We start from the raw sequence: 16,001 nt of genomic DNA, 5'->3' as shown, positions 1-16,001 counted from the left end.
ATTTACAAACCTTGAAGTGTTTTTGCCTGGATCTGGAGTACGAATGTCTTAAGAAGAGGTTTGTAAGGTCTTCATAACAAAGTGGGTGTTATTTACAAAAAAAAAAAAAAAAAACCAAACAAACAAACAAAAAAACCGGGTTGTCTATGTTCTATTTAAAAATTTTGAACCAAAACTGCTACCTGTCTTTTGGATCACAGGATATCTTTGCCAAGGTAACTTGAGAAAATCAGCATAATCTGTTGACAGAAAAAAGAAGCCTTGATGGTTCTAATTATCCAAAAGTGGGTTTTTATCAGGACAAAGGGAGTGCGAGTGCATTCTAATGAAAACGTCAGCCCTCATCCGATTGCATATTAAAGCCCTCAAAGAGAACACACAGTACAGCAGTGTTTTGTGAAAGGCAACAATACGATGTGTACAGACTCCCACGTTCTAATCCTACAGGTCACCACATTGCTCCCTCTGTCCCCCACCCCACCCCCTTACTTAAGCAAAACCAGTCCCTAGGGGGCAAGAGTGGACGTACTTCATTCACCTGTGTGATTATTTCTGCACCAGAGATGCAAAAAACATCCCATGTGGGCAGCCAAGAAAACCAAAGCCTTGGATGCCACGGGGAAGAGTAGCCAGCTCCATCTACTCTGTCATTTACTCACCAGGGCGTTATTGAAACAAAAAACACCTGCAACCTACCATGGAGCAAAGATATCAAAATCCTAGAACTCTTGCCCAAAGAAGACTGCAAATAGTCATCTAGTATATCTTGTGTAAAGATAGGTTTACACGTACAATGACTCAAAATATTTTAGAAAAATTTCTGGAGTGTCAAGTTCTTTTGAACTCAAAATTTTACCCCCAAAGGATTTTCACTGAATAAATGAGAATTGGCTCTATTTCTTCTACTGTATATCCCAAGTAAAAATACTAATAATTTCTAGATTTCAGTAAGGAACTACAATTATTAGGACCCAGGGATATTGCTGTGGTTCAAATACGGTACAATAATTACAAAATATAGACCATCTCTTTACAAATACAAATTATAGTATATTACAAGTCATGTACAGTAAATCTATAATTTTTAAACAAACTAGCGTATCTAAGTTTACCTGGTTGCAAGTGCATTATTATTCCAGTTTACAGTTGCCCTTCTCGTGACAGTCAGAAACTGACCATCTGAGTGATATTCTCATATGTAAACTGGTGTCACACAACACAAAACCTTGTTTATAAGGTCCCTTTCCCCTCTCATGACCACCGCTGGTAGATGGGTTCTGACTTACACGCTGTATTTCAGAACAGCTAAACAGGAACCAGGAAGCAGTGTATCTGGGGAAAAGGGTCTAAAAATGGATATGCTGGACCCCGTGACTGTCTGATATGCTAGACCGAGGGCTGAGGTAATGACACAGGTGCGGTGATGGTCATCACCTGTAACCTTCCCCTGCCACGCCTTTGCGCAGGCGGACGTGGGATCCCACTCATGGGAGACTCAGACACCACAGCGGTAGCGATGCCGTGGGGATAGGCAGGCAGGCCCATCTGCCCTTCTCACCCCTCCTGCCCAGGAGGGCTGGACCTGCTGTCTCCTGCAGCTGGGCCAAGCTTTTGGTGCACTGCTGGGCTCCGCCACTCGGCACCTGTTCAGACCAGGTTTATGGCTTTCTTGAGGCATGATATCACTTGTACAAAAGTCTAATTGAATATTTACTCCCAGCTAGTGCCTAACCTCCCTAGCTACGAGGCACTTTTCCCCGGCCCCCTGTGCCCCATCCGAGGCTGGGCCAGTCTGCCCACAGGGCTACAAGGTGGTGATGCATATCATCTCATCTGCCAGGTCCTCCTCATCCCTCCCTGGGTCTGGCTCGTCGTCACTGTAACCAGGACCAAAGTCCTGGAGCTCATAGTCTTGTCGGTGTGAGGTGGGGCCCACGTCCCCATTGGCTCGGGGGTGCACATTCCCATTTAACAGTGTGCTGGCTGCACTCTCCATCTCGTCGATGGTCAGGTCACAGGCATCGGCGATTTCGTGTTTTGTTGCTGACACAAATTTTGGGTCCCTTGCATAGCGTCCTAAGCCTTCAGATATCAAAACCTGTACAGGAAAGAGGATTGATGGTTGGGAATGACAGAAAAATCAACTCCAGCACTAACTGTATCACATGCTCTGGGGAGTCATCTCAATTGCATTTACTAGCCCTCATTTGTGATAACCCATGTAAACAGCTTTGGCTTTGAAAATGTCATGGAACTGACATGGCCCCAACAAGAGTGAAACCCAGTGGGGGAAGAAGTTTGGTATAAGTTAGGAGTACCTGAAGAAAGCACACATGCTGCTGGCACAGTTTACGAGAACTGGCCATGGCATCCAGTTTTCACTCATGTTTTAAATACATTCAAGCTGCTAAGAAGACTCCAACGGCAACACCCTGGCTCCACAGCCAGCCCTCACTCCAGCCTGCTCCTGCTGTGTGGGCTGGCTCTCGTGGCTCTGCCCCTTGCCCATGGAGCCTGTCCTCCCATGGCCAAGAGCCATACTCACTGCCTCCACCAAGCTGTCCGCGCTCCTCTGCTTGTCACTGTTCTTGTTCCGGAAACTGCTGGGGACTGTCAGGCTGGCTGGTGTGAAAGTCCGATAAGAGATGTCGGGCTCGTCTGTATACCAGGAGCTGCGGTGCAAGGACGGCAGGCTGCCATTGACCTGGTCCAAGGACTCCGACCGCTCCACCTGGATGAGCGGCGTGTAGCATGGTGCCCAGTCCTGGTATGGAGGGGTTGCTGGAGGGGTGGCCCATGACCGGGTTGAGTGACTAGGCGAGTACTTCTGGGCTTTACTTGAATCTAGGCCTGCAACCGCCATGATCTGAGGGAAGAGAGGAAAGTGGGGGCACCTGAGGTTTTCAGAGGTCTGGGTCTCACGACTCCTCCAAATAGAGCAAGCATGGGGCTGCTCTTTGGGGCCAACACAGAATAGGACTTAAAAAGACATGAGCACACTGAAGTAAACACACTGAAGTAAACTAAATGAACTGGCAGTAGAAGTTCGGCTTCCTGGGAGGCTGTGCTTTCTTTTTCCCCAAATCCGTCATGCATTTCCTGTGACTGTACCCAGGGAGTTAGCAGGTGCTAGGTCATGGAGGTGCTGCTCAGTGATAAAGACTCTGGGAAGACAGGCAGGCTGTGAGTGAGAGCGCACCACTCAGTCCCCTCAGGATCTAAATACCGAAGTGCTTTCAGACAAAAGAGCCTAAACCAGTGGCTTCAAGTCCTGCCCCCTCTGCTCCACCCTGGAGGGCGCCCTGGGATTCCTACTCTGTGCAAACAGCATGGCTTCCTGGCGAAATAGGAAGCCATGACCTCCTAAGACCTGGGGCTGGACACTTGCCCTTACAGCTTTCTGGGCCTGCTTGGTTCTGCCATGACACAGTGGAGAAATAAAACATCATAAAAAGTGAAGGCAGAGAAGTAAACAGCTAGCAAAGACTGGAAGAGAAGATCTGAAATGGCAGATTTCCATTTTCCGAGTATTTCCACGGTCAGGACTCTGGGTGAGGACCCTGCAGGGAGACTGGCTCTGCCCCCCAGATGGGTGTTCATGGCAGGCTGTAATCCCCCTTAACCACTACCCCCACCCCAACAAATGGATGGCATCTCTGATGTGATATTTTCAGAAAGAAAAAGCACCATATTCTTGTCCTTGAGGTAAAGCCCTGGTAAGTGGGCTCTAGCTGTCCCTACCCTCCCATCCAGTCCCCCTCACTGTGGCCTGGTCACTCTCCCTGGACCACACTCCCCTAGCAGGTGGGTGGGGAGGTTGGCCCACACTCTTAACCACAGGGCCCTTGCCCACAGACAGCTCTGTAAACTCATCTTAATGGAGGAAGCACCTCTCAGAGCAAATAAAGGGCTGCCATGATTGTTCGGAATCAGTGGCCACCACTCTCTGGGGCTCAGACTGCACCAAGCCCCATATTCACAGCCAAGAAGGAAGGTGGGAGGAGACCGTGCACTAGGCAGAGGCTGGCTTTGGAAGCTGACTCCTTGGATACAATACCAGTTTATGGCTCAGTGCCGTGGCTTACTCCTGTAAACTTAGTTAGCACTCTGGGAGGCTGAGGCAGGTGGATTGCTCCAGCTTAGCAAGAATGAGACTCCATCTCTACTAAAAATAGAAAAATTAGCCTGGCATTTTGGACAGGGTGTTTGTGTAGTCCCAGCTACTCAGGAGGCTGAGGCAGAAGGATCACTTGCGCCTAGGAATTTGAGGTTGCTGTGAGCTAGGTTGATGCCATAGTACTTTGGCCTGGGTAACAGAGTGAGACTCTGTCTCAAAAACAACAACAACCCCCCCCCCCCACTTGTCACTCACCTGTGTGAGCCCAGGCAGAATGGAGTTCATGGCTGCATCTACTTGACAGGGCTGGTACAGGACTGAACCAGACTATAGGTGAAGGTTCTCTCCTTACCCCTGGAGTGGTGGCCAAGGGAAGAGAGCATCCTGAGGGCGAGTCCTACACAGGTGTGCCCGGGCAGGTGGCCAGCTTACCTGTTGCTGCATCAGGTGCAGAGGCAGGGCTGTGCGGTGGGGGAAGATGGGAGACGGCGGGACCTCCTCCTGGCTGCTCTGCCGCCGCAGGCACTCGAAGTTGAAGGAGGATCTCCGGTGGGCTAAGAAGGCAAACACATCACATCATGTAGTTGTGATGCAAGTTCCCTGTGGTGACACTGTCTGTCAGGAGTCAGCCCTCCTGCCCTCCACCAGACACTCAGCAGAGAGCCCAGGAAGAAGAAAGCAGAATTTCCAAGAGAAAAAATTATATAGTGAGGTCTCTGCATTTTTGGAGGGGAAAATGGAGGGAATAAAAGGATGTTTTCAAAAAGCATAAACTTACTAGTTTTAAATGTCTGCCTGCTCCCAGGAGGAGCTATGGCTGCCCAGAGGGTGAGTATTCTGAGTATACTGCCCTATGTGCTGAGGGGAACAGGGCATTTCAGCTGGGCACTTTAGAACCCTACAGACACTGCCCGCTGTCACTTTCCAGAGGGATTCTACCTACACTGACCTGCTCAACCAGGTAATAAGCAAATTCTCTCATTAGAAAAGACTGAGGGAAACAACAGAGAACACCATCAACCTTAAGGACCTGCACATCTTACTGACAGCTGTTCCTAGTAGCTACAGGCAGAGCAGGGATAAGAGATCCACAGGTTCCAGCCCAATAGGGCCCCAGGCCCAGGAGATTAGTCTGAATTCTGGGTCCTTTTGGAAACCCCACCACCCTTGCAAGGGGGCTGCTTCAGGGCCTCACCTAGAGTTTGCAAGGCAGTGGCTGAGGAATTTCAACAGCTCCTATCTTGACATCTGCTTTTCTAAACTCACAGGGCCAGAAAAACTCTTCATGGGCCTAATTCCAATATCAGAAAACCTCAGAGACTAGCCCAGAGAGGCCTCTGTGGGGATAGGACTGTGAGGAAGACCAGGCTAGGCCTTGGCCAGCCATTGCCCAGAGAGGAACAAGACAGCCAGTGTCTGGTCTCTCAGGCCCACGCATACTATGGGGCATTCTGGGGCCACTGGCAGAGATGTCTATGTGAAACACAAACAGGTGCCTTCCTCAGAAGGTACCAGGGGCCTGATGTGATAGTGAGCTACAGAGCATGAGGCTTCCTGTCAGCACAGCCTCTAGGACCTGAGATCTGGTATCAGGGCCAGAGGCTCAGAGCCAGAAAAGGAGAGTAACAGTCCTGCCCACATGTATAGTGTCTTTCCACTCCTAAAATAGTCCTTGCATGCCCATCACCTCCTGTCTTCTGAACAGCAGTGTTTAGAGAAGGGAGTAATCCCATTGTCACTGAGCACACATGCCAGAGAGGTAAAACATCCCCCCTGCCAAAGGTGTAAGTGGATGTAAAGCAAAGTAAAACCACCTTACAAACCCAAAGGGCAGCTGCTTCTGCCTGCCAGGCTCCTCCATCACCCTGGCCCAAGGGTGTTCACATGCTCACTGGCCTGACCAGCAAAGGCACAGGCTGAGGAAGGCAGTGGAAATAGCAGGGCCCCATCCAACCTCACCTACACATGCTTCATCTAGTATTCATGGAGAATGAAGTGGCTGCATTTAGCAGCATGTGTTTGTGGCTACGAAATTAAATATTAACCATGGAATGAGACTGAGTACACGCCCCAGTGGGGCTGGGACAGCTGGAGCGAGGCAGCAGGCCTGGGTACCACCCAACGGCATTCTTTACAGTGTACATGGTAGGCTCAGGAGCCAATGTGTCTTGGCTGTTTTTGCTTACTAATTGGAATCCTGGTTAAAAATATGCTTCATTCCTCAGAAGCACCAAAAACGATATTCTTTAATTATCATCAAAATGCACACATCCAAAATCAAACTGCGCAGCCAAGGGCTGGCAGGGCGAGGGCTGCACTATTCTCTCCAGCCAGCCCCTGTGCCCACTCTGTAGGATGGGTTCCATGGCTCAGAATGGGAGCACCTGTCCTAGAGCTCACCAGAAAGGCCGACACCTGCACAGAAGGCACTGGCAGATGTGAGGTGAAGGGGAGCAGACAGGAGAAAGAGAAGCCCTGGTGGGAACTGAGGAGTGAAGGCACCAAGGGCATCCAGTGCCCCTCAGAGGGGGAACCTTTGCCAGATGGACCTGGGGCAAGCCCAGCTCTGCATTTGGGCCTGCCCTTCCTCTCGGGCTCAGTCTCCCTATCACCTCTCACGGAGTAGATCTGGGCTAACTACAGCAGAAGCATGTGCATGGTTTGCACCTCTCAGGGTGGATCCTATGCTCAAAGGCAATAATATGTACAACAGGCCCAGAATCAGACGTGCATGTGCAATTTTAGGGCCCCTGCTGCTCTCTCTCTTCTTTAAGAGAGTCAAGAACAGCGCTGGAGGGACTAGAGCTCTCCAGGAGGGATATGGAGAAGAAACAAGGATGTCACTGCACTTTCCAACCAGAGGACTAGTCCTGGGAACCAAAGGTCCCTGACAGGGAAGGACATGTCTGTCACACTGCCCTGGAGCAGGCTGGGGGAGAGGTACACTGTTCTGTGGAAGGTTCTACCCCAAACAAAAAATCTGGCCTCACATGTTGGGGTGGGAGGTAGTAGGCGTCTCCTTGGAGATCTCCGTGAATCATAGCACACGGGTGAGTCGTCGTCCTCCAGGAAGCCTTGGGGGTGATGGTAGCCTCGGGGCCTCTCGAAGTCTGAGTTGCTGCCCAGGTACCTGCTGTAGTAGCCATAGGTTTGCCTACTCAGGGAGGGCAAAGGAGAAGGGGCATGTGAGCATCAGGCCAACACACTTTGCCACCCAGCTCCTGCACACTCCTCCCTATACCTCCTTTGGGCACAGTCCTGAGAGGCCCCTGGTGAAGATGGAAGATTCTAGGGAGAGAGAAAGGGCAGGTGCAGGGCAGAGGCCTGTGATGAGTGTTGTGCTGGTCATTCCCATCCCTCAGCCCAGGCCAGATGTGGATTGCAGATGCCCTGGAAGCTGGAGGGCCACCTGCTCCCTTCCTTGGTGATAGCCTCTCCCCTGAGCACCTGCCCTCTGCCAGCTGCTGGGCTGGGCACCAGGGATGCCAAGACACATAATGCATCCCCACAAGCACACAGATGGCTAAGGGAAGCTGGAAAGGTCAGTGCCGGAAGAGAGGGTCTTGTGGTGGGTTCTGTGGTTTTTATTTTGGGGAGAGGAGGTTCATTCCAGGCAGGGAGATGCAAAGTGAGACTCTGGAGCAGGCTCTTGGAGAGAAGGTGGAATGAGGCTGCCAGGTGGGAACATGGTGTGAGCAAAGGCCCTAAAGAAGGAAGCAGAGCCCGTGGTTCCAGAATTTGGGCCCTAAAGGAGGCAGAGGGCAGGGCTGCTAGAGCTGGGGGTGTGTGTGTGATAGGTGGCTCTGCTGCTGCACCGCTTCCCGGGGCACTGGTTCTGGAGGGATGGGGTTCAGAGAAGAGAGTGGAGGTGTCCTTCATCACCCTCAACTCCTGCTACACCTTCTGAAGCAGAGTGCACATTTTAACCACAAATGTTCATTCTGCAGGACAGCCGTGTGAAGCACACTCTGAGTGATACCCCTCTGACCTCTTGCTCTCTGTCTCTGGCAGAGCTCTCTGGAGAGGGCAGGAAGCAGGTGCTGTTCATGAAGACTCCAGCCACAGCACAGGCTGGCCAAGTCTCCACAACAACAGAGCCCCTGGGTCAGAGCTCCTAGTGTTAAATACAAACTGTCTCTCAAAAGGGAGTGCTAATAAAGGGGCCAACCAGCCATGAGGCAGGCCCCACTCACATTTCCAGAGCCTTTACTCAAAGGCCTCAGAGGCTCCAGGTGAAAATAAGGTGACAAGTGTGAAAGAACAGTTCCACTCTGCCTCTCTGTGGGCCTGTGTCCCTGACTCTCCCTCCTGATCTGCTTTCCAGGGGAGCCTGCACGCAGCCTCCAGTGGCCTGCCTTGCTGAGCAGGCAGAACACCAAGGGCCAAGAGCCAGGGCACCTCACCTGCTCGCAGGTGGCGAGCTGTCGTCCTCATAGCACTCCTCACTGCTGAAATATTCTTGCTCCCCAAGGCAGCGGGGGTCCCTGAAGTAACCATGGATCTCTGGGTCTTCCCGGCAAATAGTTGGGAGCTGCTCATCTCCTGAGTCGGATCTGCAGTTGGGAGAGAGGATCTGAGAGCCTGTCTCAGCCTGAGGCTGGCAGCCCTGCCCAAGGCATGCCCAGCTTCTCCCCACCTGCCTTTGCCTCAGGCAGGACTGGACTGTCAGGCTTCTGGCAACAGTGCCATGTGTGTCTGAGTGTGGATCTCTTAGTACACTGCACAACACTGGTGCCAAACCAGCATGTCCAGAAGCCTGGGAGCCAAAGGAGCAAGAACACGGACCGAGAGTGCTACAACACAAACAGTGGCCGGTGGCCCACAGAAAAGCCCCCATGTTGGCAGGTCTTCTGCTCAGGTCCCTTCTTCCTCCCCTGCCCCTCGGCTCCAGCGCCTGTTGACTTCAGAAGCTGGAACAGAAGGGCCTCCTCCCCACTGCCTTGCTGCTCTATCAAACCAGCACAGGCAAGGTGAGTTTCAGGTCCAGCACCACAGGGGAAATGCCAGCCAAATTTTCAAAGGCCACCCTGGCTCAGAACTGTGGTAAGTCTTCCTGAAACTTGGCTCACCTTGGCCCAATCCTCAGGAAAACCAGTAGGCTCGGTGACACCACCCCCTCACCAAAGGAAGGAGGGTGTGTTCTCACAGGTCTTCCCTCTCTCACACCCTCCATGGGCCCATGAGGCTCCTGACTTTACTTGATGTCATAAACCGGAGACCTATCCTCCTCCTGCTCCAACAGAATGATCATTCTGCCCACAGTTCAACTCAGGTCAACACGTGTGGAGCAGAGCGCACTGCATCTGTCTTAGGGGCTACAGGGGAGATGGCAGAGAAGACAGCTCCTGGTCTTCACGAGGTCTGGGTCACGCTCTTACTAAGCCCCCAGGAGAAGCCTGGCCCCAAAGAGCAGCTGGAGTTGCCCAGCCACACACTTCTGGCCCCTGGTGCCACCATCAGCCTGCAGGAGCCTATGGGGCATGCCATAGGCATGTGTGGACACCAGACCTGGAGGGCAGTAAGAACCTAGACTGTTATGTACCTGAAAGCATCATTGCTTAGAGAGAAGCAACCACCTCTGACCTCCGAGTCCACAGCCCTGAATTATGATAACCTATCAGGCTAGTTTGCACAAAGAAATTCTCATCCCTTGGCATCCAGAGAGGCCAGTCAGCAATGTAACACACACTATTCCACACAAAAACACAGGTAAGGAGCACATACCTAATGTAAGTTTCATAATAGCGGGTTCTATCCAGGAAAGCCATAATATGGGAGGGAGGAAGGGAGAAGACGAAAGTTAAATATTTCAAAAAAACCATTAAAATGCAGATATCAGGCTGCCTCCTAGAGTAGGGTTTAGAAAACCATGATTCACTGGCCAAATAGGGCCTGTCACCTGTTTTTGTATAGACATGAGCTATTAAAAGGTTTGCATTTATAAAGGATTTTTTTTAAATCCAAAGAAGAAAAATATTTCACGTATGTAAATATAAAAAGTTTCAATTTTGGTGTCCATAAGTAAAGCTTTTCTAGGACACAGCCACATACTTATTAGTTCACATGCTGTCTACAGAGGTTTTCACACCATAGCGGCAGAATCCAGTAGTTGGAAGACAGACTTTATGGTCCTCAAAGCCTAAAATATTTACTCTTTGGACCTTTACAGAAAAAAAATTCACCAACCACTATCCCAGAATGCATAGTCACAGTGGGGTAGGGCCTTGATTTTGTGCTATTTTAAGGAGCACCCATACAGGGATATAGAGTGACAGGTGCTCTCATCCATCAGGCTGTCATGTGTCTGAAGCAGCCATGACCTCAGGAGCACCACAGGCTCTTGCAAAAATGTCTAAAGGGAACCTCCTCCATGTACTGGAGCCCAGAGGAGAGACCTGCCTTGTTCTATGGGGGCAGACCTGACATAGCAGACATCACAGTGTCATGTGCAAACACATTTTCAAGGTTACCTTTTAATACTGGACCTTCTCTGAGGCTCCCGGTCATGCTTGTGGGAGGAGTGATGCCCATTTTCAGAAACATGCTCAAGGTTCCCAGTGCTGGGCCGCTTTCCATGGGCAGCTTTGGACATATTGGCATTATTGAGATTGGCATTGGTTGAGGTGGGAACGTGCTTTCCTATGGAATTATGGTTATGATGGTTATGACACACCGAATTTCCTGCTGGAGGAAACAGCGGTTTCTCAGTATCACTTGCAGGTGGAATTGAAGGCCTTTGGACATGCAGGGGACGGTGGGTGGTATTGGTCTGCTGAAGGGAATCTCTCCTATCACTATTAACATGATTGACATGGTTTCCAAGCAGGGCACCATTTCTCTGCAAAATAATGGGAGACAACACCAGGTAATTTAACAAGTATTTGATGCAGCCTAGCTATGTTAGGTCATTTTTTTCTACATGAAAAACAAATTCTAGGTAAATTCCATAGGATCCCTGTGTCGCTGATCAGGGTGAATATGTTGGTATGGCAGTTGGGCCCCCCTGAAATGAGGAAGGTTATCGATTTCCTAAGCTGGGGGGCAAGCTCTTGGCTGTTGCTCAAGTGTGCTCTTCCAGTTGCTCCAAGTTGGGGTGACATACCCAGCTGGGTTGGGTGGGCAGCAGGCAGGGGGCTGAGGGCTGGCTGGAAGATCAAACAGCTTTCCCAGGGAAGAAGGTGGCAGCGTGGGCAGCTGCGGGAAGGACTAAGGATGCTCATCCACATGGCCAGTGACAGTGGCCAAGCCCCTCACCAGGGGGAAAGCTCAGGGAAGGAGCTGGCCTGGCCCTACAAGAGGTGCTGGTCAACAGGAAGGGCCTGCAAGCCCCTCTCCACCCTGGGGCTTGGCTCCATTCTCCAGACTCTTCTGTGGATCAGAACTGCCCAAACTGGAGTCTTGCCCAACTATTTCCAAGTGGCCATTGTGTAGCTAGACATGAAATAATTACTTTGAACACATCTTCTTCTTCCTCTCGTTTTGTTTCCTCAGGCTCATCATCTTGCAAATCACATGATATGGCACGCCGAATTTCTGGCCCAATGTCATGCAGTGTCCTTAATCCCGCCTAGATCAACAAAAATGGCAGAACCAGTTAGACAACACATGAGCCTAGTGTCCAGCCTGGGTGTTGGCTTTCCTCCTCCTGATTCAGCAGTGGGAGGGGAAGGCTTCTCCAAAGGGCAATCCAGGGGACTAACTGTTGGAACGTGACTGAAGCAGTCTAAGGGCTGCTGGGAAAGATCAGGAGTTCTAGATGGTTAAATGGTCCTGGGCCATGATGCCTGAGGCCTGCAACACAGTAACCTCCTTTGCAAGTGTCTGCACTCACAGGGAACACTGCCCAGTTGCTGGTCCTGGGGTCTGCCAGGCCCAGAGCTCCTGCCCCTGTCTAATTGGCAGTCCTCAGTAGGCTCGGCTGCAAAGCCTCGCTTACCCCTGCCCTTAGCAGGGCAGGGAGCATAGCTTGGCTGCTGTAAAGGGAGAGTGGTGAGGATGCCTAGCTGCCGCCAGGGTGAAGAGCCTAGGTGCAGGCACCAGCAGAGCACTGTCTCTGCTAACAAACCATGGAACGAGTGAGCGACACAACACTCAGCAGCCACCAGCTTGTGCAGACCATGACAGACAGAGCAACATGCACACACACCTGTGCCCTGTGCACTACGGCCTCCATGGCCCTGTACCCTGGGCTGTGGCCTGTGTGTGGGCTGAGAACTCACCAACAGATGGGCTAACTTTTTGAAGACCACACAATGCAAAGTGGCTCTCCAGCCTCCAGAGGCAGTGTAAGACCATCTGGCCACTCATAGAAATCCTACATTTCTGAGGCCCTCACAACTGGCCTTCCTCACTCTGATCCTGCTTTACTGGGACAGGGCTTGGGAGAAGCCCTTTTATTGTTCATGACATTAGTAGGGAAACATTTCAGGGTGCTCATGGACTATCTACAGAGGAAGGTACTGTTTCTGGTTCTGAGAAAATGATGATGTTTTAACCATCAATTTGAAGAAAAACAGCATGCTAGTTTAAGGACTAATAGGTAATACAGAGTTACTTTATCATTTTCCATAAAAATGGAAAAAGAACTATATCTGAAAGTGGTATTTCTTCCCTACTCCTCGATCTAGTGTCCCAGGAGGTCCCTCCTCTTTGCTGGCTGTCCACCTGTAGCCCAGCATTCATGAAGGCCTGGAGAAGGTCTGAGATGCTTGTTGTGCTGGTCTCCATCTGCAGTTAATGCTCCAACCTCAGGGCAGCTAGCAAAGGAGAACTAGGCCAGGCCCCACTGGTGTGGGCAAGCTCAAGATTGGCCTTTTGCAGATGCCAACACCAATGGAAATGATGTCCATTTAGAAAGTAAAGATGTACTGGAGCTTCAGAAGCCCTTATAAAAATGGCCTCCTCTATAATGGAGCTAGTCTAAAATTGAGACTAGAGATGCTTATGCTAAAGTGGCATATCATGTTGGGTTTGATTGGAACCATTCTATGAAAAGAGAGTAGCAGGTCTTTCCATTTCATGAATTATGAAGGGTGAAGCACCAGGAATCAAAACTTTAAGGTTCCTGGCTAAGAATGCTGGGGTCTTATAGGGCAAAGACAGACACGTCCTGGTGAGACCCAGACAATTCCTGTGAAGAACTGGGTCAGCAAAGCTGCTTCTCACTCTCCTGTCCCTCTGATCACAGGCTCAGGATGCAAATATGCACACACACACGCACACGTGGGCATGTACCAGCGCATGCATGCACACACACACACTCTCATTCTGCCTCTCTCAGGATTTCTAAGTCCAGCATATCTGAGCCTGGGGGATCATTTGGTTCTGAGGTGGACCCACTTGCCATTCTCATGGAAACATCAAGAAGGCAATTCTAATGAGATGCTGGTAACAAGCTCTTACACAGCACAGCTGCAAGCATATGAAGAAAGGTGGTACCAAGCAGTATTAAACAGCCTGCAATGCATTCATTCAGAGCTCTCTAGGGTACAATTATCAAGGGATGATGAGCTAAGTGAGGGTTTCATTGTCTAACTTTTGGACCAGCTGGGAAGAATTGTCTGTTATGTATCTGAGGCTCCCAAACAGACAGAGACAAAGTTTGAGACACCTGCTGCTTTTTCCACAAAATACATATTGGTTACAAAGCACTAAAGTCAACACCCCCAAGGAAATGGTGTACATGTAATTCATGTTACAAGATGGTTGGGACCAGGAACATGCCTGAGTTTAAACAACAGATAATCCTATTTGTCATTCAACTGACTGGACTAGGTCTGATTAAAAGAAATAGAAAACTATTTATTTGGATAATTTTTAACATCATCCTCTGTTGACGGGTTGACATGTCACTGAAATACACATATAATTGCATAATAAAAACAAAAACTGTCTCCAGCACATCTTCAAAGATACACAAGATTAGGATTCAGTCAACAAGATAGTGCAGTGAACAGACATGGGACAGAGAATTTGTTTGCAACATAAATCATGGAGAAAGGTGGCCCAAGAAGCCACTTTTAGAGACAAATAACGACAACATATTTATTAAAGAGACATCATAGAAGGAGAGAAAGCATCACTCTTCCCAGATACAAAAGCAGAGGGTTAGAAATCTTGCTCCACACAGGAAAATACACATCTCATCAGAGTTAAGAAACTGACTGTACTCTTTCATGTATGATCTGGGACAGGGTGGGGAGGGTTGTCCCCTAGAGTTGGGAGTGAGGGAAACAGATGTTCCCAAACTAGAGTTGAAATAAAGCTTAAGCACAGCACCCTGAATTTATTACATATCACAAAACATGATAATGAAATTTTTCTAGCACACATATCAAGCTAAAAGGTAGCTTAGGCTGCCCCCAGAATTCCATAGGCACAAGTTCCAATTCCAAAAAATACATAAAACTGTCTTAAACCCTTGAAAAAAGTATTTTTTTCCACAGCCCTGAAAAAAGGAACATTTTTTTCTTGAAATAAACACTTTACAGTCAGTAAAATTATCTATTCTTTCATATTTCATTATCTGTGTCTGTTTCAATTAGCAAAATATTTTAATTGAAATGTGGTCATTAGCACTTAAACCAACACAAAGCCATATAAAGTTATTCCATTCACATCAGCAGAATTATGGTTTCGAATAAACACAGAATTGCTATAAAATATAAACATTATTGACTTGTTTTAAGATGTCCAATCTTATAAAATATTAAACAGAATCAAGCCTAGTTTCTGATTGATTTTAAAATGCTAGATGTTACCATAAATATATTTTTAAAAAAGAAATGTTGGCGCTTTGCCTGTAGACTGCTGCTTTAGATTTTAGACACCATTTAGTTGGAATTTTATAGATATTTATTCTATTGAATGATTAAATCACCAAAAAAACCCCTAAAATCTAAATATTTCTGAAGCAAGTAGCATAAAATTATGATATTTTGACATCAAATATGAACATTTATTTATTCTCCGTGCCTTCTTCTTGCCCACTTTTAGGGTTCTCCCCTCCCTAGATATGTGGAAGTGCTTTCCTGCCTGCCTTCCTAAGCTAGCTCTATTAGACTCACCAGCCATCTGCCAGCACTCACAGCACCCCAGCAAGCATGCACTAGTGCCCGGAGCCCCGCTCTGCACCTACACTGTAGCAGTGGAGATAAGAGATGTAAGCCTCCAGTTGGGACCCAGCCAGGCCGTTCATCTTCAGGGCTCAAGAGGCAGGCTTTCGGACTCCAGCCAAAGAAACCCACCCTGGCAGAGGCTGCTCCCTATCACAGGCTGGGTTTGCTCAGCCCAAGTTGGCCCTGCACACAATCATCTCATCCATGACAAGTTCTGGTTAACCCTTTAGCATGATTTAGCCCACACTCAATCAGAGGGGACAATTTTAGACTAGCTCCATTAGAAGAGAGAGCAGGAGACGAAGTTCTTATACAATAAACCTGCTCATCTGCAAGCTGTCCTCCACCTCCTCCGCACCACATCATACACGGGCACACCCCTTCCTTTGTCACTGCTTTCCTCCAGGGAAAATGTGATGGTGGCCTTTGTGTCCATTGAGAACAGTCCTGTGTCAGATAAAAAGGGCTGGAATTGTGGGCACGACACTCCCTTAGTTAGCCACAGTGATTCCCACCCTCACTGAAAAGTTAATGCTAATGTTGCCCCCATGTGTTACCCCAGAGGTTGTACTATATAAATCGTTTGTTACCATCACAATGGAAGATAAGCGAAAACTTTTTAAAAAAATTACCCAGAGGCTCGGCGCCTAAAGCTCAACTGGCTAAGGCGCCAGCCACGTACACCTAAGGTGGCGGGTTCGAATCCCCAACCCAGACCCGCCAAACAACAATGACGGCTGCAACCAAAAAATAGCGGGGCGTTGTGG

At 49.1% G+C, this 16,001-nt stretch overlaps 1 protein-coding gene across 4 annotated transcripts in view; it reads right to left on the bottom strand.

The window, feature by feature from the left end:
- Window positions 1-762: 762 nt before the first annotated feature.
- The window catches only part of CACNA1D (calcium voltage-gated channel subunit alpha1 D), a 347,874-nt gene continuing 332,635 nt past the window's right edge, over window positions 763-16,001 (bottom strand). For 2 of the 4 annotated variants that reach the window (XM_003789390.2, XM_003789391.2), the window contains 8 exons: window positions 11,568-11,684; window positions 10,588-10,955; window positions 9,842-9,868; window positions 8,521-8,670; window positions 7,108-7,271; window positions 4,550-4,671; window positions 2,546-2,866; window positions 763-2,098 (listed from right to left, as the gene is read on the bottom strand). In XM_003789390.2, the coding sequence (XP_003789438.1) occupies window positions 1,805-2,098; window positions 2,546-2,866; window positions 4,550-4,671; window positions 7,108-7,271; window positions 8,521-8,670; window positions 9,842-9,868; window positions 10,588-10,955; window positions 11,568-11,684 (1,563 nt within the window). In that variant the 3' untranslated portion in view covers window positions 763-1,804. The remainder of the gene's footprint in view (window positions 2,099-2,545; window positions 2,867-4,549; window positions 4,672-7,107; window positions 7,272-8,520; window positions 8,671-9,841; window positions 9,869-10,587; window positions 10,956-11,567; window positions 11,685-16,001) is intronic. The other 2 variants (XM_012804921.1, XM_003789392.2) reach the window with 2 other exon arrangements.

Source organism: Otolemur garnettii, unplaced genomic scaffold, assembly GCF_000181295.1.
Source record: "Otolemur garnettii isolate 467f Iridium unplaced genomic scaffold, OtoGar3 scaffold00032, whole genome shotgun sequence".
NCBI classification, from domain to species: Eukaryota; Metazoa; Chordata; class Mammalia; order Primates; family Galagidae; genus Otolemur; species Otolemur garnettii.
The sequence above is the reverse complement of the archived record's forward strand: the minus strand, read 5'-3'. Positions and strand labels throughout refer to the sequence as shown.